Below are 22,408 nucleotides of genomic sequence, written 5' to 3' on the forward strand. Positions count from 1 at the left end.
GAATGAGACTGTCTCAAAAATAAATAAATAAAGAAATAAAATAGAAAGGGATTCAAACAGAAATTTTTGTACTCATGTTCACAGCAGTATTATTCACGGTAGCCAAAAGGTGGAAACAACCCAAAATGTCCAATGACTGATGATTAGATAAACAAAATGTGGTATACACAGAAAATAGATATTTTTTAGCCTTAAAAAGGAATGAAATTCTGACACATTCTACAACATGGATTAACCTTGAAGACATTATGCTAAGTGAAATAAACCAGACACAAAAGGACAAACACTGTATGATTCTGCTTATGTGACGTACCTAGAGAGGTCAAATTCAATTCATAAAGACAGAAACTAGGATGCTTGTTGCCAGGGGCTGGAGGGAGGAGGGAATGGGCAGTAGAGTTAGTGTTGAATGGGTAGAGTTTCAGTTTGAAAGAATGAAAAAGTTTTAGTGATAATAGTAGTGATGGTTGCACAACAATGTGAATGTACTTAATGTCACTGACCTGTATACCTAAAAATAGCTAAATAATAACTTTTGTGTTATGATTTTTTTTTTTTTTTTTTGAGGTGGAGTCTCGCTCTGTCACCCAGGCTGGAGTGCAATGGCACGATCTCGGCTCACTGCAACCTCTGCCTCCCAGGTTCATGTGATTCTCCTGCCTCAGCCTCCTGAGTAGCTGGGATTACAGGTGTGTGCCACCATGCCCAGTTAATTTTTTGTACTTTTAGTAAAGACAGGGTTTCACTGTGCTAGACAGGCTCGAACTCCTGACCTTGTTATCCGCCTGCCTTGGCCTCCCAAAGTGCTGAGATTACTGATGTGAGCCACCGCACCCAGCCTGTGTTATGAATATTTTACCATAATAAAAAATTTCTTTTTTTAAAAATAAATGAGGCCAGGTACAGTGGCTCATGCCTGTAATCCCAACTACTCAGGAGGCTGAGGCAGGAGAATTGCTTGAACCCAGGAGGTGGAGGTTGCAGTGAGCCGAGATTGCACCATTGCATTCCAGCCTGGGTGACAGAGTGAGACCCTGTCTCCAATCAATCAATCAATCAATCAATCAATAAGCAAAACCTGCATATGAAGAAATCTTTATGATGGTGATGACTTAATACTGTGGCTTAGTCTGGGCGTGGTGGCTCACGCCTGTAATCCCAGCCCTTTGGGAGGCCATGTGGGTGGATCACTTGAGCTCAGGAGTTCGAGACCAGCCTGGGCAACATGGTGAAATCCCATCTACAAAAAATACAAAAATTACCTGGAGGCTGGGTATGTTGGCTCATGCCTGTAATTGCAGCATATTGGGAGGCCAAGGCAGGTGGATCACTTGAGGCCAGGAGCTCGAGACCAGCCTGGCCAACATGGTTAAACCCTGTCTCTACTGAAAATACAAAAATTATTGGGTGTGGTGGCACATACCTGTAATCCCAGCTACTTGAGAGGCTGAGGTGGGAGGATGGCTGGAGCCCTGGAGGTCAAGGCTGCAATGAGCCATGATCACACCACTGAACTCCAGCCTGGGTGACAAAGTGACTGTTTCTGAGACTGTGTCTCAAAAAAAAGGAAGAAGGGAAAAAAAAAATACTCTTACAGAATTCTCAAATATTTATGAAAACAGATGATGAATTTATGAAATATTTATTACAACTTAGTGAATCAGGATAGGGACTTCATCTTTTCTAAATGATTATTAAGTATTTATTGAATATTTTACTATATTGAGGGCTACAATGGACTGAGTGCTTGTGTTCCCGGCCAACTCACATACTGAAATCCTAACCCGCAATGTAATGGTATTAGGAGATAGGGTCTTTGGGCGGGTAATTAGGTCATCAGCCTGGAGCCTTCACGAATGGATTAGAGCCCTTATAAAAAGGACCCCAGGCGGGGCGAGGTGGCTCACGCCTGTAATCCTAGCACTTTGGGAGGCTGAGGCGGGTGGATCACAAGGTCAGGAGTTTGAGACCAGCCTGGCCAACATGGTGAAACCCCGTCTCTACTAAAAATATAAAAATTAGCTGGGTGTAGTGGCGTGTGCCTATAATCCCAGCTACTGGGGAGGCTGAGGCAGGAGAATTGCTTGAACCCAATAGGCAGAGGTTGCAGTGAGCTGAGATCACACCACTATACTCCAGCCTGGGCTACAGAGCAAGATTCCGTCTCAAAAAAAAAAGGACCCAGAGAGAGTTCTCTCACTTCTTTTTCCTTGCTTTTTTTTTTTTTTTTGAGACAGGATCTCACTCTGCCACCCAGGCTGGAGTGCAATGGCATGATCTCGGCTCAGTGCAAACTCCACCTCCTGGGTTCAAGTGATTCTCCTGCCTCAGCCTCTGGAGTAGCTGGGATTATACATGCTAGCCACCACGCCAGGCTAATTTTTGTTGGCCAGGTTGGTCTCAAACTCCTGACCTCAAGTGATCTGCCCGCCTTGTCCTGCCAAGTGCTGACATTACAGACGTGAGCCACTGCACCCTGTCCTCTCACTCTCTTTCTGCCACGTGAGGATACAATGAAAAGATGGCAGTGTGCCAACCAGAAGAGGGCTCTCAGCAGCACCCCACTTCATTGGTACTCTGATCTAGGACTTCCAGGCCCCAGAACTGAAAAATACATTTCTGTTGGTTAGAAGCCACCTGGTCTATGGCATTTTGTTACAGCAGCCCAACTGACTAAGACAAGAGGCCATGTTAAGCAATGTAAATTTAAGGAATTTACATTTTATTATTATCACTATTATTTTCTCTCTTTTTTTCAGGCATAGTCTCGCTCTGTTGCCCAGGTTGGAGTGCAGTGGCATGATCTCAGCTCACTGCAACCTCCGCTTCCCGGGTTCAAGCAATTCTCCTGCCTCAGCCTCCTGAGCAGCTGAGACTACAGGCGTGCACCACCACGCCCAGCTAATTTTTGTATTTTTAGTAGAGATGGGGTTTCACCATGTTGGCCAGGCTGGTCTCGAATTCCTAATGTCAAGCAATCCACCTGCCTTGGCCTCCCAAAGTGCTGGGATTACAGGTGTAAGCCACTGCACCCAGATGGAATTTACATTTTAAGAAGAAAACATAATAAAAATTATAAAAGTTTAAGAACACAAAATAGTATCTGCCAAGTATTAAATGAGTGGGGCAGACATATATACTCCAGATATTCTATATTCAAGGCACTACTTCATAGTGCTTTGTACAATGACAGAATTTTGCAGCTGGAAGGGACCTTGGACATCATCTAGTTCTTTTTTTTTTCATTTTTCTTAACTTTTTTTAATTAAAAAACTATTTTATCTTCAGAAATTAGGTCTTGCTATGTCGCCTGTGCTGGACTTGAACTCCTGAGCTCAACTGATCCTCCTGCTTCAGCATTCCGAATAGCTTGGACTACAGGCACCTGCCACTGTGCTGGCTTGATTTTCTTTTTAAAAAATTTCAATTGACGCGCAATAGTTGTTCACACTTATGGGGTACAGAATAATAGTTCAATATATGTATATAATGTGTTATAATCAAATCAGGGTAATTAGCATATCCATCACCTCAAACATTTATCATTTCTTTATCCTGGGAACCTCCAAAATCCTCCGTTCTAGCTATTTGAAAATATACAATAAATTATTTTAGCTATAGTCACCCTCCATTTCTATAGAACACTAGAACTTATTCCTCCTACCTAGCTGTAATTCTGTATACTTTAACAAATCTCTCCCTATCTCCTCTGCCTGCTACCCTTCCCAGTCTCTGGTAACCACTATTCTACTTTCTCCTACTGTGAGATCAAAACAATTTTTTTTTTAGCTCTCACATATGAGTGAGAACATGTGGTATTTGTCTTTTGGTGCCTGACTTATTTCACTTAACATAATGACCTCCAGACTCATCCATGTTGCTGAGAATGGCAGGATTTAGTTCTTTTTATGGCTGAATAGTATTCCATTTGTTACATATACCACATTTTCTTCATGTGATGGACACCTAGGTTGATTCTGTATCTTGGAAGGAGTTCTTCATATATATATGATTAAATCTCTTGTTTGATATACATGCAAATATTTTCTCCCAATAATTTGTTTTTTAACAGCTTCATTGAGCTATAATCCCCAAACCAAACAATTCGTCCATTGACAGTGTTAAATTCAATGTTTTCAGTATATTCACAGAGTTGCACTACCATCACCAATCAATTTTAGAACATTATTTAACTGTTTTATTATTTTACATGTGCAAAAGTGTTTTTCAGTTTTGTGCAATCAAATATCTCCATATTTATACTTTCTGTAATATGCAGATACCATCTTTCATCTCATTAATTTTATTTTTATTTTTAAATTTTTTTTGAGATGAGGTCTCAGTCTGTCACCCAGGCTGGAGTGCAGTGGCGCCGTCTCAGCTCACTGGAACCTCTGCATCCTGCGTTCAAGCGATTCTTGTGCCTCAACCTCCTGAGTAGCTGGGATTACTGGCATGTGCTACCATGCCAGGCTAGTTTTGTATTTTTAGTAGAGACAGGGTTTCACCATGTTGGCCAGGCTGGTCTTGAACTCTTGACCTCAGGTAATCCACCTGCCTCGGCCTCCCGGAGTGCTGGGATTGTAGGTGTGACCCACCACGTTCGGCCTCAACTCATCAATTTTAGATTTTGTCAATTGATTTCCTATTATTGTAGATAAAGATTTGGCTTTCTTATACAATCATTTCGTATTGGTAAAAAAAAAAATCTACCTTGGAGTTAAATATTTAGACTCTAAATTATGTTTATATAAACATTATTCAATGCTGAGTATTATAATGTCCTTTATGTCTTAATTTTTACTTCTTTGTTTTTCCTATAGATAGTTTAATAATCGCTGTGTTTTTGTTTTTGTTTTTGTTTTTGTTTTTTAATTGAGACAGAGTCTCACTCTGTCTCCCAGGCTGGAGTGCAGCAGTGTGATCTCGGCTCACTGTAACCTTCACCTCCCAGGTTCAAGTGATTCTCCTGCCTCAGCTTCCTGAGTAGCTAGGATTACAGGTGTGCACCACCATGCCTGGTTAATTTTTGTATTTTTAGTAGAGACGGGGTTTCACCATGTTGGCCAGGCTGGTCTCGAACTCCTGACCTCAAGTGATCCACTTGCCTCAGCCTCCCAAAGTGCTGGGATTACAGGTGCGAGCCACTGCACCCGGCCAATTGCTTTGTTTTTTGATTTGCTTACTCATATTTGCATCTATTACTAAATCTTCTCATACCTGCCAATAGCTCTTGGTACAATTTCTCACAAGGTCCATCTCCTCTATACGTATATTCATTTTAATTCTCTCCTGGAGATCTTTGTTTCCATCTAGTAATGTCCTATGCCTGCTCTCAGTTGCCTATTCGTCCTCTTGAGACTTCCCTTTGCTGGCATCTTAGGAATTCCTCCTAATCTGAATTCTGTTCTTTGAATGATTTCATTTTTCTTGGTTTACTGTGTCATTTTCATGGAGTGTATGTCCCAGTAGCTTTGTCCAGAGGGTATAGTGGCGACAAGTATTACTGTGCCTGTCCCTTGAGTGACACTGCTGTAGTCCAGACAGTTTGCCCTCTCCCCCTAATGCACAGCTGTGATTTGGGGATTCCCTTCCTTTTTCTCCTGTACTGGGTCACCTGTTTTCTGTTTTCCATAACTGCCTCTTCTTTGTTTACCCCACATTTTGATAAAGCATATTTTCCAATAGCTTCCTGAGAAAAATTACAGAGGAAACACATTTTTTAAAAAATGTATTTTTTGGCCAGGCGCAGTGGCTCATGCCTGTAATCCCAGCACTTTGGGAGGCCAAGGTGGGGAAATCACGAGGTCAGGAGTTCAAGACTAGCCTGACCAATATGGTGAAACCCCATCTCTACTAAAAATACAAAAATTAGCTGGGTGTGGTGGTGCGCGCTGTAATCTCTGCTGTTCAGGAGGCTGAGGCAGAAGAATCGCTTGAACCTGGGAGGTGGAGGTTGCAGTGAGCCGAGATCATGCCACTGCACTCCAGGCTGGGCGACAGAGTCAGACTCTGTCTCAAAATAATAATAATAATAATAATAATAATAATAATAATAATAATAATAATGTATTTTTCTTCCCATGCGTGTTTGTTTGTTTGGCTGGGTTCGGGGTTCTAGATTGTGGATCATTTTCATATAAACTTTTGAGGGAAACAGAGGTGATGCTTCCTGTGGTGGTGGAGGCTGAAGGGTCCTCTCTGGTATGCCTGAGAGTTTTCAGGAGCCAGTTCCACATTCCATGGAATGTCTCCAGATTCATGAGCGTGCAGAGGCTGTGGCAGTGGCAGTGACAGTAGCAGCAGCAGTTGTACCTTCTAAGTGTGACCTTAAAGCCAAAAGTCTAGTGATGGTGTCTGGCATTGTTCCTTCCGTTCCTGCGCCCTGCACCCCCCGCAACCATATTAAGTACCAAATTTCCTGAAAACAAAACAAAACAAAAACAAAACAATTTTTTGAATGAAATACCTGGAGTGATTTCTGTTTCCTGTGCTGAAGGCCAACAGATAATGTTCTCTTTGTGATTACGTCCATAAGTATGTCACATGTGGCTATTCCATATTCTGAATTGTAAATCATTTGGACTCTAAATCTGTTTTGTTTGTTTGTTTCTGCTGAGTCTCATGGTGCTGGTGCTTGGTCATATTTATTGTGAGTAGATTTTGCAGTGGTGGGGGTGGTGGTGATATGCACAGATCACAGTAGGGAAATAATGAGGAGTGAGTGAAAAACCCTTGAAGTAGAAGCACGTCCGGCACCTTCAGGAAGTAAGAAGTCAGTGTGGCTGCAGTGGAATGAGTGAATGGCAGACAGTAAGTACAGAGAGGTAACGGGCCGGATGGTACAGGGATTTGGGAAGGAATCTGTCTTAGACTCTTAGTGAAAAGAGCACTGGACAGTTTTCAGCCGAAAGAGTGATATGATCTAACTTACATTTTGTAAGAATCACTCTGGATGCCATGTTCAGAGTGTACTGTAAGGGGAACAAAAGCAGAATCAGGGAGATCAGTAAAGAGATAATAACGAGATGCAGACGATGGTAGCTTGGACCTGTAGGTAGTACTGGAGGCAGTGAAAATTGTTGGATTTTGGCTGTGTCTTGGAGATTGAGCCAATAGAATTTGCTGATGGTTTAAATATGAATGTGTGCATATGTTTGTGTGTGTGTGAGAGAGAGAGGAGAGGAGAGGAGAGGAGGAGAGGAGAGGATTACGGCAAAGTTTTCAGCCTGAGCAAATGGAAGGATGGAGGTATTATCAGTTGAGTTGAGATGCAGGCTTGTGAAGGAAGATCAGGAGTTTAGTTTTGGGGATATAACTTTGATATATCTATTAGGCAGCCAAATGGAAATGTGAAGTTGGAAAACGGATATGTAAGTCTGAAGTTCATTGGAAAAATTAGCAGTTGATAGGAATTTGGAAATGTCAGTATTCAGATGGTATATAATGCTATGAGATTGGATGAGATCACTAGGTAGTGAGTATAGAAACGAGTTCTAGGGCAATTAAGTATTAAGAAGACAGGAAAACCAGGAACAATGAACATGACCATCTGAGAAGGAGTGATTATGAAAGAAGAAAACCAACCCATTGACGTCCTTGAAACTTAGTGAAAAAGTATTTCATCAGGAGATTTTTCTCAGGCCGGGTGTGGTGGCCCATGCTTATAATCCTAGCACTTTAGGAGGCGGAGTTGGAAGGATCGCTTGAGGCCAGGAGTTTGAGGCTGCATTGAGCTACGATCATGCCACCACACCACTCCAGCCTGGGTGGCAGATCAAGACCCTCTCTCTAAAAAAAGGGAAGAAAAGAAAATCTTCACTTCACATGGAGAAGTGTTTTGTTGAAATCGTACAGACTTAAATTCCAGATTATTAACAATTTTCTCTTTTTTTGAGAGAGGGTCTCACTCTCTTTCTCAGGCTGGAATGCAGTGTCAGGATGATCATGGCTCACTGCAGCCTCCACCTCTCAGGCTTTAGTGATCCTCCTGCCTCAGCCTCCCTAGTAGCTGGGATGACATGCATGCACCACAGTGCCCAGCTAATTTTTTGTATTTTTGGTAGAGATGAGGTTTCACCATGTTGGCCAGGCTGGTCTCAAACTCCTGGACTTAAGCGATCCTCTCACCTTGGCCTCCCAAAGTGCTGGGATTACAGGCATGAGCCATGGCACCTGGCCTAACAATTTGTTAATTATACTTTTTGTTTTGCAAAGGATTCTTCTTAAATATTTAATGAAACTTCACAAGCATATTATACATTAGACAGAAAATCATACAAATTTTCTGATCTTATTTCTTTTTTCTTTTTTTTTTTTTGAGATGGAGTCTCACTCTGTTACCCAGGGTGGAGTGCAGAGGCGCGATCTCGGCTCACTGCAACCTCTGCCTCCCGGGTTCAAGTGATTCTTCTGCCTCAGCCTCCCAAGTAGCTGGGACTGCAGGCATACGCCACCACACCCAGCTAATTTTTGTATTTTTAATAGAGACAGGGTTTCACCATATTGGCCAGGCTGGTCTTGAACTCCTGACCTCATGGTCCACCTGCCTTGGCCTCCCAAAGTGCTGGGATTACAGGCTTAAGCCACCATGCCTGGCCTCTTTTTTCTTTATATATGTATAAATAGAGATGGAGTCTCGCTATGTTGCCCAGGTTGGTCTCGAACTCCTAGCCTCAGTTTTGCTTCATGTTAACAATTTCCATAATCATATACAATTATGAAAGACAGAAAATAAACATCAATATGATACTATTTACTAGAGTACGGGCCTTATTAAAATTTTACCCTTTTCCCACCTGTGTCTTTTTTCGGTTCTGGGATCACACATTGCATTTAATTATCATGCTTTGAATCTGTGACAGATTGGACAAGCAAAGACAATGAAAGTCAGGGAAAGACAATCTTTCCTTGTCTTTCATAATCTTGACGTTGATGAATCCTGGTCAGTTATTTAGTAGAATGCCTTTCAGTTTTGATTTATCTGTTGTTTTCTCATGATTAGATTTAGATCATGCATTTTTTGGCAAGAATACCATAGAAGTGATGTTGTGTAACTCTTTATACATTATACCAGGGGATACATGATGTTAACATGTGTAACTACTGGTGATGTCATCCTTGATGATACCTGTCTGCTTTCTTCATAATAGCCACTGTTAAAGTGAAAGAAAATGACTGTTTTTCCCCTTTGTAATTGATAAATATCTTGGAGGCAATACTTTGTTTTTTTTTTGAGACAAAGTCTCACACTGTCACCCAGGCTGGAGTGCAGTGGCACGATCTCCACTCACTGCAACCTCCACCTCCCGGATTCAAGAGATTCTCCTGTCTCAGCCTCCCAAGTAGGTGGGATTACAGGTGCCCACCACCACACCCAGCAAATTTTTTGTATTTTTAGTAGAGACGGGGTTTCACTATGTTGGCCAGGCTGGTCTCAAACTCCTGACCTCATGATCTGCCCCCTCAGTCTCCCAAAGTGCTGTGATTACAGGCGTGAGCCACCCCGTCCGGACCTTGGAGGCAATACTTTTAGACAATGCTAATAATCCTTTCTCTCCTCAAACTTTATTTTATTTTATTTTATTTATTTATGTATTTATTTTGAGACGGAGTCTTGCTCTGTCCCCAGGCTGCCAGATTGTAGTGGTTCGATCTCGGCTCACTGCAACCTCTGCCTCCTGGCTTCAAGTGATTCTCCTGCCTCAGCCTCCCGAGTAGCTGGGACTACAGGCACACGCCACCATGCCCGGCTAATTTTTGTATTTTTAGTAGAGATGGGATTTCACCATGTTGGCCAGGATGGTCTCAATCTCTTGACCTTGTGATCTGCCCATCTTGGCCTCCCAAAGTGCTGGGATTACATGTGTGAGCCACCGCGCCCTGCCTTTCCTCAAACTTTCACCCATTGATTTTAACATCAATTGGTAGATCTTGCCTGCAATAATTATTATTGTGTCATTTTCCTAATGGTGATTTAGTATTTCCCTCATTCTTTCTATATATATATATTAGTTAAAATGTTTCTGTAAGAAAGAGCTGTGCTTTATTTATTCAATTACTTATTTCACTATGAATTTATAGATATTTTATTATATAGGTTTAGCACAAATATATGTATTATCTTTATATATATACATATATATACACACATGTTCATATAATAAGTATTATTAGCTATTTTGTTGTTCAAATTGTTCTAATTTTGGTCATCAGGAGCTCCTTTAGTTTGGATACTATGTCTTTTTCACATATCCCCATCCTTGATCACTTTCTTATTTTTTGGCACCATAAGGTGTTTCAGCCTCTTCTGTATTTTTTCCTTTCCCAGCTATGAAATCAACTGCTTTTCCAAGTTCCTTTTATTGGAGAATAGTACCTAGAAAAAAATATCTGGGTTTTAGGTATGCTCATTGTTGCTACTGGGATGTCATTGCTCCTAGGACCTTGTAGTGGACAGAGCTAAGAGCTAAGGAATATAAGTGTGTATATTAACCCATGCATACACACACATTCATATTTATTTCTATGTCTATCAATCAATTGATCTGTGTATCTATTAAAAATCATATCCTCGGCCGGGTGCGGTGGCTCACGCCTATGATCCCAGCACTTCGGGAGGCCGAGGTGGGCAGATCACCTGAGGTCAGGAGTTAGAGACCAGCCTGAGCAACATGGTGAAGCACCGTCTCTACTAAAAATACAAAAATTATCCGGGCGTGGTGGCAGGTGCCTGTAATCCCAGCTACTTGGGAGGCTAAGGCAGGAGAATCACTTGAACCTGGGAGGCGGAGAATGCAGTGAGCTGAGATGGTTCCACTGTACTCCAGCCTGGGCAACAAGAGTGAAATTCCATCTCAAAAAAAAAAAATCATATCCTCCAATTGCAATTCAACACTGGAGTTAATCTTTCATAAGCTATTTTAAAATTTTATTGAAAGTAATAAAAATATGACACATAAGGGAATTATAAGTCCAAAACTGAAGTGAATATGAAAACTCAGAGAGGTAAATAAGAATGGAAATCACTTAAGACTTAACTATTATTCTGCATGTGTATTACACTTCAATAAAAGTTAAAATAAAACAGAACACAACAGGCCCTACATGGTGGCTCATGCCTGTAACCCCAGTACTTTGGAAGGCTGAGGCAGGAGGATCCTTTGAAGCCAGGAGTTTAAAACCAGCCTGGGCAAGACCCTGTCTGTACATAAATAAATAAATAAGCCTGGCATGGTGGCATATGCAGTATTCCCAGCTACCAGAGAGGCTGAGGCGGGAGGACTGCTTGAGCCCAAAAGTTTGAGGCTACAGTGACTATGATAGTGCCACTGCTCTCCAGCCTGGGTGATGGAGTGAGGCCCTGTCTCTAAAGACAAACAAACAAACAAACAAAAAGTTAAAAAACAGGGCTGGGCACGGTGGTTCAAACCTGTAATGCTGCACTTTGGGAAGGCCCAGGAAGGAGAACTGCTTGAGCCCAGGAGTTGAAACCAGCCTGGGTAACACAGTGAGCCCTCATCTCTACAAAAATACAATTAAAAAATTGGCTGGGCCGGGTACGGTGGCTCACGCCTATAATCCCAGCGCTTTGGGAGGCCGAGGTGGGTGGATCACGAGGTTGGGAGATCGAAACCATCCTGGCAAACACGGTGAAACCCTGTCTTTACTAAAAATACAAAAAATTAGCTGGATGTGGTGGCACGCACCTGTAATCCCAGCTGCTCTGGAGGCTGAGGCACAAGAATCGCTTGAACCCGCGATGTGGAGGTTGCAGTGAGCCAAGATCGCGCCACTGCACTGCAGCCTGGGTGACAGAGCGAGACTCTGTCTCAAACAAACAAACAAACAAAAAAATTGGCTGGCATTGTGGCACATGCCTGCAGTCCCAGCTACTTGGGCTGAGGTGGGAGGATCACTTGAACCTAGGTGCTTGATGTCACAGTGAGCTATAATCATGCCACTGCACTTCAGCCTGGGTGACAGAGCTGAGCAAGACCCTGTCTCTTATGGAGAAAAAAAAAAAAAGACGGGACTAAGCAAGATGGCAGAATAAAATGCTCTACCAATCATTTTCCCAGCAGGGACACCAATTTAACAACTATCTGCGCACCAAAAAGCACCTTTTAAAGAATGAAAAAATCACGTGAGTATTCACAGTACCAGGTTTTAACTTCATATCGTGAAAGAGGCACTAAACAGGTAAAGGTAGGAAAAACAGTCTTGAATTACCAACATCACCCCTCCCCCACCCCCCAGCAGCGGTAATGTGGTGCAGAGAGCATTTCGGTGTGTGGAGAGTGAGAGTTCAGCAATTGTGAGGCACTGAACTCAGTACTGCCCTATTATAACAGAGACAAAACCAGACCAAATTCAGCTGATGCCCGACCACTGAGGGAGCATTTAAACCAGCCCTAGCCAGAGGGGAATCGCTGATCTCAACAGTCTGAATGTGAGTTCCCGCAAGCCCCGCCATCTCGAGCTAAAGTACTCTGTGGCCTTGAATAAACTTGCATCTTAGATACCAGCTCAGCCACAGCAGGATAGGGCACTGGTCAGAGTCATGGGGTCCCCTTTCTAGGCCCTAGCTTCTGGAAAACATTTCTTGACACACTCTGTGCCAGAAGAGAACCCACTGCCTTGAGGGGAAGGACCCAGTTCTGACAGTATTCATTACCTGCTAACTGAAGAGCCCTTGGGCCCTGAAAAACCAGCAGTGATACCCAAGTACTACGTCAAGGGCCACAGGTGAGACTCTGAGACATGCTGGCTTTAGGTGAGACCCAGCACATTCCAAGCTGTGGTGGCTACTGGGTGAGACTTCTTCCACTTGGGAAAAGCAGAGGGAAAAGTAAAGGGGACTTTGTCTTGCACCTTAGGTACCAGCTCAGCCACCGTGGGAAGAATACCAACCAGACTCTTGGGGTCCCTAATTCTAGGACTTAGCTCTTGGATAGCATTTCTGGACGTGCTCTGGGCAAGAGGGGAGTTCACTATCCTGAAGGGTGAGTCCCAGGCCACGCAACATTCACCACAGGCTGATTGAAGAACCCTTGGGCCTTAAGGGTGGTAGTGTGGCAGCACTCCCTGTGGGCCTGTGATGGTGGTGGTCATGGGATCAGGCTCCTCTGCCTTTGAAGAAGGGAGAGAAGAGTGGGAAGGACTGTGTCTTGTGGCTTGAGTGTCAGTTCAGCCACAGTATAATAGAACACCAGGTAGATTTCTAAGGTTTTTAGGTCTAGTCCCTGGCTCTGGATGGCACCTCTGGACCTGCCTGGGGGAACTCACCACCCTGAAAGAAGGATACAGGCCCAAATGGCTTTGCAACCTGCTGATTGTAGAGCCACAGGGCCTTGGGTGAACATAGGCTGTAACCAAGGGGTGACTACAGGGAGCCTTGAGTGAGACCCAGTGCTGTGCTGACTTCAGATCTGACCCAGCACAGTCTTAGTGATGGTGGCCACAGGGATGGCTTGTGTCATTCCACGGCCCCAGCTCCAGGTGTCTCAGAACAGAGAGAGAGAGGAGAGAGAAGAGAGAGAGAGAAAGAGAGAGAGAGATTCCATTTGTTTGGAATAAAGTAAGAGAAGAGAACAACAGTTTGTGTGGCGATTCAGAGAATTCTTCTGGATCTTGTCTAAGACTATCAAGGCGGTACCTGTGTGAGTCTGCAAGAACAACAGCATTACTGAGCTTGAGGTGCCTCCTAAAGCAGATACAGTTTAGATTACAACATTGAAGTCTTTTTGAATGTCTGGGAAGCCTTCCCAAGAAGATGGGTACAAACAAGCCCAGACTGAGAAAACTACAATAAATACCTAACTTGTCAATGCCCACAGATTAATATCTACAAACATCAAGACTATCCAGGAAAACAAGACCTCACCAAATGGACTAAATAAGGCATAGAGACCAGTCCTGGAGAAATAGAGATATGTGACTTTTCAGAGAATTCAAAATAGCTGTTTTGAGGAAACTCAACAAAATTCAATATAACATAGAAGGAGTTCAGAATACTATTGGATAAATTTAATGAAAAGATTGAAATAATTAAAAAGAATAGGGGCCGGGCGTGGTGCCTCACACCTGTAATCCCGGCACTTTGGGAGGCCAAGGCGGGTGGATCATCTGAGGTGGGGAGTTCGAGACCAGCCTGACCAACATGGAGAAACCCTGTCTCTACTAAAAATACAATATTAGCTGGGCGCGGTGGCAGATGCCTGTAATCCCAGCTATTCAGGAAGGCTGAGGCAGAAGAGTCGCTTGAACCCGGGAGGCTGAGGTTGCAGTGAGCCGAGAGCGCCCCACCACACAAAAAAAAAAAAAAAAAAAAAGAATCAAGCAGAAATTCTGGAGATTCTGGAGTTGAAAAATGCAATTGGTAAGCTGAAGAATGGATCAGTCTTTTTTTTTTTTCGAGATGGAGTTTCTCACTTGCCCAGGCTGTAGTGCAATGGCGTGATCTCAGCTCACTGCAACCTTGCCTCCCGGGTTCAAGCAATTCTCCTGCCTCAGCCTTCTAAGTAGCTGGGATTACAGGCATGTGCCACCACACCCGGCTAATTTTGTATTTTTTTAGTAGAAACCGGGTTTCACCATGTTGGTTAGGCTGGTCTCCAATTCCTGACCTCAGGTGATCCGCTCGCCTTGGCCTCCCAAAGTGCTGGGATTACAGGCGTGAGCCACTGTGTCTGGCCGCGTCAGTCTTTTAATAGCAGAACTGATCAAGCAGAAGAGGGAATTAGTGAGCCTGAAGACAGGCTATTTGAAAATACACAGCTAGAGGAGACAAAAGAAAAAAAGAATATAAAACAATGAAGCATGCCTACAGGATCTAGAAAATAGCCTCGAGATAGCAAATCTAAGAGTTATTGGCCTTAAAGAGGAGGTAGAGAAAGAGATAGGGGTAGAAAGTTTATTCAAAGGGACAATCACAGAGAATTTCCCAAACCTAGAGAAAGATATCAATATCCAAGTACAAGAAGGTTCTAGAACACCAAGCAGATTTAACTCAAAGAAGACTACCTCAAGGCAATTAATACTCAAACTCCCAAAGGTCAATGATAGAGAAGGGATCCTAAAAGCAGCAGGGGAAAAGAAACAAATAACATACAATGGAGCTCCAGTGTGTCTGGCAGCAGGCTTTGCAGTGGAAACCTTACAGGCCAGGAGAGTTTCATGACATATTTTAAGTGCTAAAGGAAAAAATTTTTACCCTAAAATAGTATGAACAATGAAAATATTCTTCAAACATGAAGGAGAAATAAAGGCTTTCCCAGGCAACAAAAACTGAAGGATTTCACCCTCAGCTTTCATCAGACCTGTTCTATAAGAAATGCTGAAGGGAGGCTGGGGGTGGTGGCTCACACTTGTAATCCCAGCACTTTGGGAGGCTGAGGCGGGTGGATCACCTGAGGTCAGGAGTTTGAGACCAGCCTGGCCAACGTGGTGAAACCTCGTCTCTACCAAAAATACAAAAAATTAGCTGGGCATGGTGGTGAATGCCTGTTATCCCAGCTACTTAGGAGGCTGAGTCAGGAGAATTGCTTGAACCCAGGAACTGGAAGTTGCAGTGAGCCGAGATCATGCCATTGCACTCCAGCCTAGGCAACAGAGTGAGACAACATCTCAAAAAAAAAAAAAAAAAAAAAAAAAAATGCTAAAGGGAATACTTCATTTAGAAAGATGAGGATGTTAATGAGCAATAAGAAATCATCTAAAGGTTCAAAACTCACTAGTAATAGGAAGTACACAGAAAAACAGAATACTATAACATTGTAACTGTGGCGTGTAAACTACTCTTATCTTAAGTAGAAATACTAAATTATGAACCAATTAAAAATAACTACAACAACTTTTCAAGACATAGACAATGCATAAGATTAAAGAGAAACACATAAGTGGGAGTTGAACAATGAGAACACATGGACACAGGGAGGGAAACATCACACACCAGGGCTTGTCAGGGGTTGGGGTGTAAGGGGAGGGAGAGCATTAGGACAAATAACCTAATGCATGCAGGGCTTAAAACCTAGATGACAGGAATATAGCAGGAGTAGCTATATTTACAACAGATGAAATAGATTTCAAGACAAAAACTATAAGAAGAGACAGAGAAGGTCATCATATAACGATAAAGGGTCAATTCAGCAAAAGGATATAACAATTTAAAATATGTATGCACCCACCACTGGAGCACCCAGATGCATAAAACAAATATTATGAGAGCTAAAGAGAAAGACAAGCCCCAATTCAATAATAGCTGGAGACTTCAACACCCCACTTTCAGCAGTGGACAGATCTTCCAGACAGAAAATCAACACCAAAAAAATCACACTTATCTGCACTATAGACCAAATAGACCTAATAGATATTTACAGAACATTTCATCTAATGGCTACAGAATACACATTCTTTTCCTCAGCACATGGATCATTCTCAAGGACAGACCATATATTAGGTCGCAAAACAAGTCTTAAACATTCAAAAATGGAAATATACCAAGCATCTTCTCTGACTCCAATGAAATAAAAATAGAAAACAATAACAAGAGGAATTTTGGAAACTATACAAATACATGGAAATTAAACAACATGTTCCTGAATGGGTAAATGAAGAAATTAAAAAGGAAACGGAAAAAAAATTCTTGGAACAAATAATAATGGAAACACAACATACCAAAATATATGGGATACAGAAAAAGCAGTACTATCAGGAAAGATTATAGCTATATGTGCCTACATCAAAAAAGAATAAAAATTTCAAATAAACAAGCTAATGATGCATCTTAAAGACCTAGAAGAACAAGAGCAAACCAAACCCATTAATAGAAGAAAAGAAATAATAAGGATTTGAGCAGAAATAAATGAAATTGAAATGAAGAAAACAATACAAAAGATCAATGAAACAAAAATGGGGTTTTTTTAGTTAAGCAAAATTGACAAATTAACCAGACTAGTGAAGAAAAAAAAAAAGAGAAGACTCAAATAAAATAAGAGATGAAAAAGAAGACATTATAACTGATACCACAGAAAGGCAAAGGATTAGTGGCTATTATGAGCAACCATATGCCCATAAATTGGACCTCTAGAAGAAATGGACAAATGCCTAGACATATACAACCAACCAAGATTGAACCAGGAAGAAATCCAAATCCTGAACAGACCAATAACAAGGAACAAGATCAAAGCCATAATAAAAAGTCTCTCAGTAAAGAAAAACCTGAGACCTAATGGCTTCACTGCTGAATTCTACCAATAATTTAAAGAAGAACTATTACTAATTCTACTCAAAGTATTCCAAAAAATAGAGGAGGAGGGAATACTTCCAAACTCATTCTACAAGGCTAGTATTACCCTGATACCAAAGCCAGCCAAAACACATTAAAAAAAAAAAAGGCCAGTATCTCTGATGAATATTGATGCAAAAATCCTCAACAAAATACCAGCAAATGAAATTTAACAATACATTAAAAAGATCCTCATGACCACGTTGGATTTATCACTGGGAGGCAAGGATGGTTCAACATATGCAAATCAATCAATGTGATACATCATATTAACAGAATGTAGGATAAAACCATTTGATCATCTCAATTAATTCTGAAAAAGCATTTGATAAAATTCAACATCCCTTCATGTTAAAAACCCTCAAGAAACTCAGTATATAAGGAATACACTTCAACATAATAAAAGCCGTATATGACAGACCCACAACTAGTATCATATTGAATGGGGAAAAGCTGAAAGCCTTTCCTCTAAGTTCTGGAACACAACAAGGATACCCACTTTCGCAACTGTTATTCAACATAATACTGGAAGTCCTAGCTAGAGGAATCAGATAAGAGAAACAAATAAAGGCATATAATTTGGAAAGGAAGAAGTCAAATTATCCTTATTTGCAGACGATGTAATCTTATATTCAGAATAACCTAAAGACTCTACCAAAAAACTTAGAACTGATAAAACAAATTCAGTAAAGTTGCAGAATACAAGATCAACATACAAAAACCAGTAGCATTTCTATATGCCACAGTGAACACTCTGAAAAATAAAAAAGTAACCCTATTTACAGGCCAGGCATGGTGGCTCACTGGGCACACTGGAAGGCCGGTAGGCGGATCACCTGAGGTCAGGTGTCTGAGACCAGCCTGGCCAACATGGTGAAACCCTGTCTCTACTAAAATTACAAAAAATTAGCTGGACATGGTGGCAGGAGCCTGTAATCCCGGCTACTCTGGAGGCTGGGGCAGGAGAATTGCTTGAACCCAGGAGGTGGAGGTTGCAGTGAGCCAAGATTGCACCACTGCACTCCAGCCTGGGCAACAGAGCAAGACTCTGTCTCAAAAACAAACAAACAAACAAACAAACAAAAAAATCCTATTTACAATAGCCACAAAAAATTAAGTACCTAGGAATTAACCAAAGAAGTAAGAGACATCTATAATGAAAAATATAAAACACTGATGAAAAAAATTGAAGAGGACACCAAAAAATGGAAAGATATTCCAGGTTCATGGATTGGAATAATTAGTATTGTTAAAGTGTCCATACTACCCAAAGCAATCTACAGATGCAAGCAATCCCTATCAAAATACCAAGGACATTCTTAACAGAAATAAACACAATCCTAAAATTTGTATGGAGCCACAAAGACCCAGAATAGCCAAAGCTATCCTAAGCAAAAAAGATAAAACCTGGAGTAATCACATCACCTGACTTCAAATTATACTACAGAGCTATAGTGACCAAAATGCCATGGTACTGGCATAAAAACCAACACATAGACCAATGGAACAGAATAGAGAGCCAGAAACAAATCTACACACCTATAGTGAACTCATTTTCAACCAAGGTCCCAAGAACATACACTGGGGAAAAGACAGTCTCTTCAATTAATGGTGCTGGGAAAACTGGATATCCATATGCAGAAGAGTGAAACTAGACTCCTATCCCTCGCCATATACAAAAATCAAATCAAAATGGATTAAAGACTTAAATCTAAGACTTCATAATATGGAACTACTACAAGAAAACATTGGGGATACTTTCCAAGACATTGGCCAACATTTCTTGAGCAATACCCCACTAGCACAGGCAACCAAAGTCAAAACGGACAAATGGGATCACATCAAGTTAAAAGCTTCTGCACAGCAAAGGAAACAACAAAGTGAAGAGAAAACCCACAGAATGGGAGAAAATATTTGCAAACCATCCATCTGACAAGGGATTAATAACCATAATATATAAGGAGCTTAAATAACTCTATAGGAAAATAATCTAAAAATCTGATTTAAAAATGGGCCAAATATTTGAACAGACATTTCTCAAAAGAAGACATACAAATGGCAAACAGGCATATGAAAAGGTGCTCAACATCACTGATCATCAGAGAAATGCAAATCAAAACTACAAGTAGATATTATCTCACCCCAGTTAAAATGGCTTATATCCAAAAAACAGGCAATAACCATTGCTGGTGAGGATGTGGAGAAAAGGGAACCCTCAAACACTGTTGGTGGGAATGTAAATTAATACAGCCACCATAGACAACCATTTGTAGGTTCCTCAAAAAAGTAAAAATGGAGCTACTATATGATCCAGCAATTCCACTGCTGAGTGTATACCCAAAAGAAAGGAAATCAGTGTATCGAAGAGATATCCACACTCCCAAGTTTGTTGTAGCACTGTGTACAATAGCTAAGATTTGGAAACAACCTAAGTATCCATCAACAGATGAATGGATAAAAAAATGTGGTACTTATACACAATGGAGTACTATTTAGCCATGATAAAGAATGAGATTCTGTCATTTGCAACAACATGGTTGGAACTGGAAGTCATTATGTTAAGTGAAATAAGCCAGGCACAGAAATACAAACATCATGTCCAGTGCGGTGGCTCACGCCTGTAATCCCAGCACTTTGGGAGGCTGAGGCAGGCAGATCATGAGGTCAGGAGTTTGAGACCAGCCTGACCAACATGGTGAAACTCTGTCTCTACTGAAAATACAAAAATCAGCCAGGCGTGGTGGGAGGCATCCATAATTTCAGCTACTCGGGAGGCTGAGGCAGGAGACTCACTTGAACCCGGGAGGTGGAGGTTGCAGTGAGCCGAGATCACGCCATTGCATGCCAGCCCAGGCAATAGGGCGAGACTCTGTCTCAAAAAAAAAAAAAAAAAAAAAAAGAAATACAAACATCACATGTTCTCACTTATCTGTGGGATCTAAAAATCAAAACAACTGAACTCATGAACATAGAGAGTAGAAAACTGGTTAGTGGAAACTGGGAAGGGTAGTGGGTGGTGGTGGAGAGGTGAGGTTGGTTAATTGATACAGAAAAGTAGAATGAATAAGACCTAGTACTTGATAGGACAACAGGGTGACTATAGTCAATAATAACTTAATTGTACATTTAAAAATAACTAAAATAAGGCTGGGCACGGTGGCTCATGCCTGTAGTCCCAGCACTTTGGGAGGCCGAGGCGGGCAGATCACCTGAGGTCAGGAGTTCGAGACCAGCCTGACCAACATGGAGAAACCCCATCTCTACTAAAAATACAAAATTAGCCAGGCATGGTGGCACATGCCTGTAATCCCAGCTACTAGGGAGGCTGAGGCAGGAGAATTGCTTGAACCTGGCAGGTGGAGGTTGTGGTGAGCCGAGATCGCGCCATTGCACTGCAGCCTGGGCAACAAGAGCGAAACGCCGTCTCAAAAAAAAAAAAAAAAAAAAAAAACTAAAGTAGTGTAATTAGATTGTTTGTAATACAAAGGACAAATGCTTGAGGAGATGCAAAAAAATGGGCAAAATAAGAGAGAGTTTGTCAGGGAAAACTTTATTAACAAAGCCAATTTTGTGAAAGTAGGATCTATTTCATGCCCCTCCACCCTTAAAAATATACCACTGGTGGAAGAATAGTTTACATTCCATTAAAAACTCTACCCCCAAATTTAGAGTATTTACATTCACATCTTTATTAGTATGTTTCTAAACATGAGAATAATTGAATTATGCTTACAGTAATTGGCTCTTTCCATAGCATATACAGAGAGATAAATCATAGCCCTCCTGAAATGATTAAAAGTTGTGTATTAGTCAGAAAGGGCATGATCTGAATTTTGGTCCTTCCTTACAGTCTAACTCCTACTGTGTGTAAGTGGAAAACAACTGAAATGGTCAAAGTAAATGCTCAGTGTTAATATATCTGGCTTAGTTAACTTATCTATGTGATAGACATAACTCTTAAAGTCACTTTTGAAATCTTTTTCAGAAGCACAATAATCACATTGTCTTTCACTAGACTTTTGAAAGTCAGCAGAAATCAATAGAATTTTCACTGTGCAACAACAAATGTGACTTTCTGCCCTCTGGATAAATATTAGCATGTCCTGCTTTGTCAGAGTTTATTGGAACATTTTCCTTATAGACAGCAGTCTGTTAGGCAGCTTACTCTTTTCTGTGTTCGTGATGACTGCAGGTCTCGACCGGTGATGTTGACCTTATAATCCATTTATGAACATAATCATTAAATCATAATTTGTCACTATTAAAGTTCACATATTCTAATTTAGGAAATTGGGCACTAACTATGTCATTTATCTTAATTCTTGGGTGATACCCATTTAACCTTCTTAATGTGATTATGCTTGACTAAGCTAAGTTTATGTAAACTTGCCTAATAATTTTTATAGCCTGAAATAACAAAGTTTTCGCTAAGTAAATCAGTATCTTCACTTAGGTGAGAAGAAGCATTTACATCTAAAATAGTAAAAAGACCATATAACTTTACTGTTGACATACTCCTTTGATTACATATATAATGTGTCTCAAGTCATGGATTAATTCCCAAAATATTCACTGGCAATTTTATGGGTGTGTATGAACAGAGTGACAGGAATTCCATCAGCACTTTGTAGTGATAGTAGATTTTATGATTAATCTTTTTTTAGTCCTACAAGTCAAAGTAATTCCAGGATTTGTGTTGTTGTTTTTGTTGTTGTTTTGCAGAAATAATGTGAGGCATAGCAAATAAAAAGCTACCCTCAGTTACTTGAGAACTGCTGCTATAATAGGGATGATCACATACATGGGGGTTCCAGACCCTTAGGACCTCTGAAAACCTGAAATGCTATGAGAAGGTATGCCCGGAATTCTCATTCATATTTCAGCAATGTTTGCGATAAAAATACATTTTGCCCTGTCTCTACTAAAAATACAAAAAATTAGCCGGGCATGGTGGCGGGCGCCTGTAGTTACAGCTACTTGAGAGGCTGGGGCAGGAGAATGGCGTGAACCCGGGAGGCAGAGCTTGCAGTGAGCCGAGATAGCGCTACTGCACTCCAGCCTGGGTGACAGAGCGAGACTCCGTCTCAAAAAAAAAAAAGAAAAATACATTTTGAACTTTCA

At 41.3% G+C, this 22,408-nt stretch overlaps 1 protein-coding gene across 1 annotated transcript in view; it reads right to left on the bottom strand.

Annotated features, from left to right (window-relative positions):
• Nucleotides 1–12,475, bottom strand: part of KLB (klotho beta) — a 65,550-nt gene extending 53,075 nt beyond the window's left edge. Inside the window, exon 1 of the mRNA XM_032135221.2 lies at nucleotides 12,368–12,475. Coding sequence (XP_031991112.2) covers nucleotides 12,368–12,475 — 108 coding nt within the window. The remainder of the gene's footprint in view (nucleotides 1–12,367) is intronic.
• Nucleotides 12,476–22,408: the final 9,933 nt, after the last annotated feature.

This window comes from Hylobates moloch, unplaced genomic scaffold (genome assembly GCF_009828535.3).
Source record: "Hylobates moloch isolate HMO894 unplaced genomic scaffold, HMol_V3 SCAFFOLD_17, whole genome shotgun sequence".
Lineage (NCBI taxonomy): Eukaryota > Metazoa > Chordata > Mammalia > Primates > Hylobatidae > Hylobates > Hylobates moloch.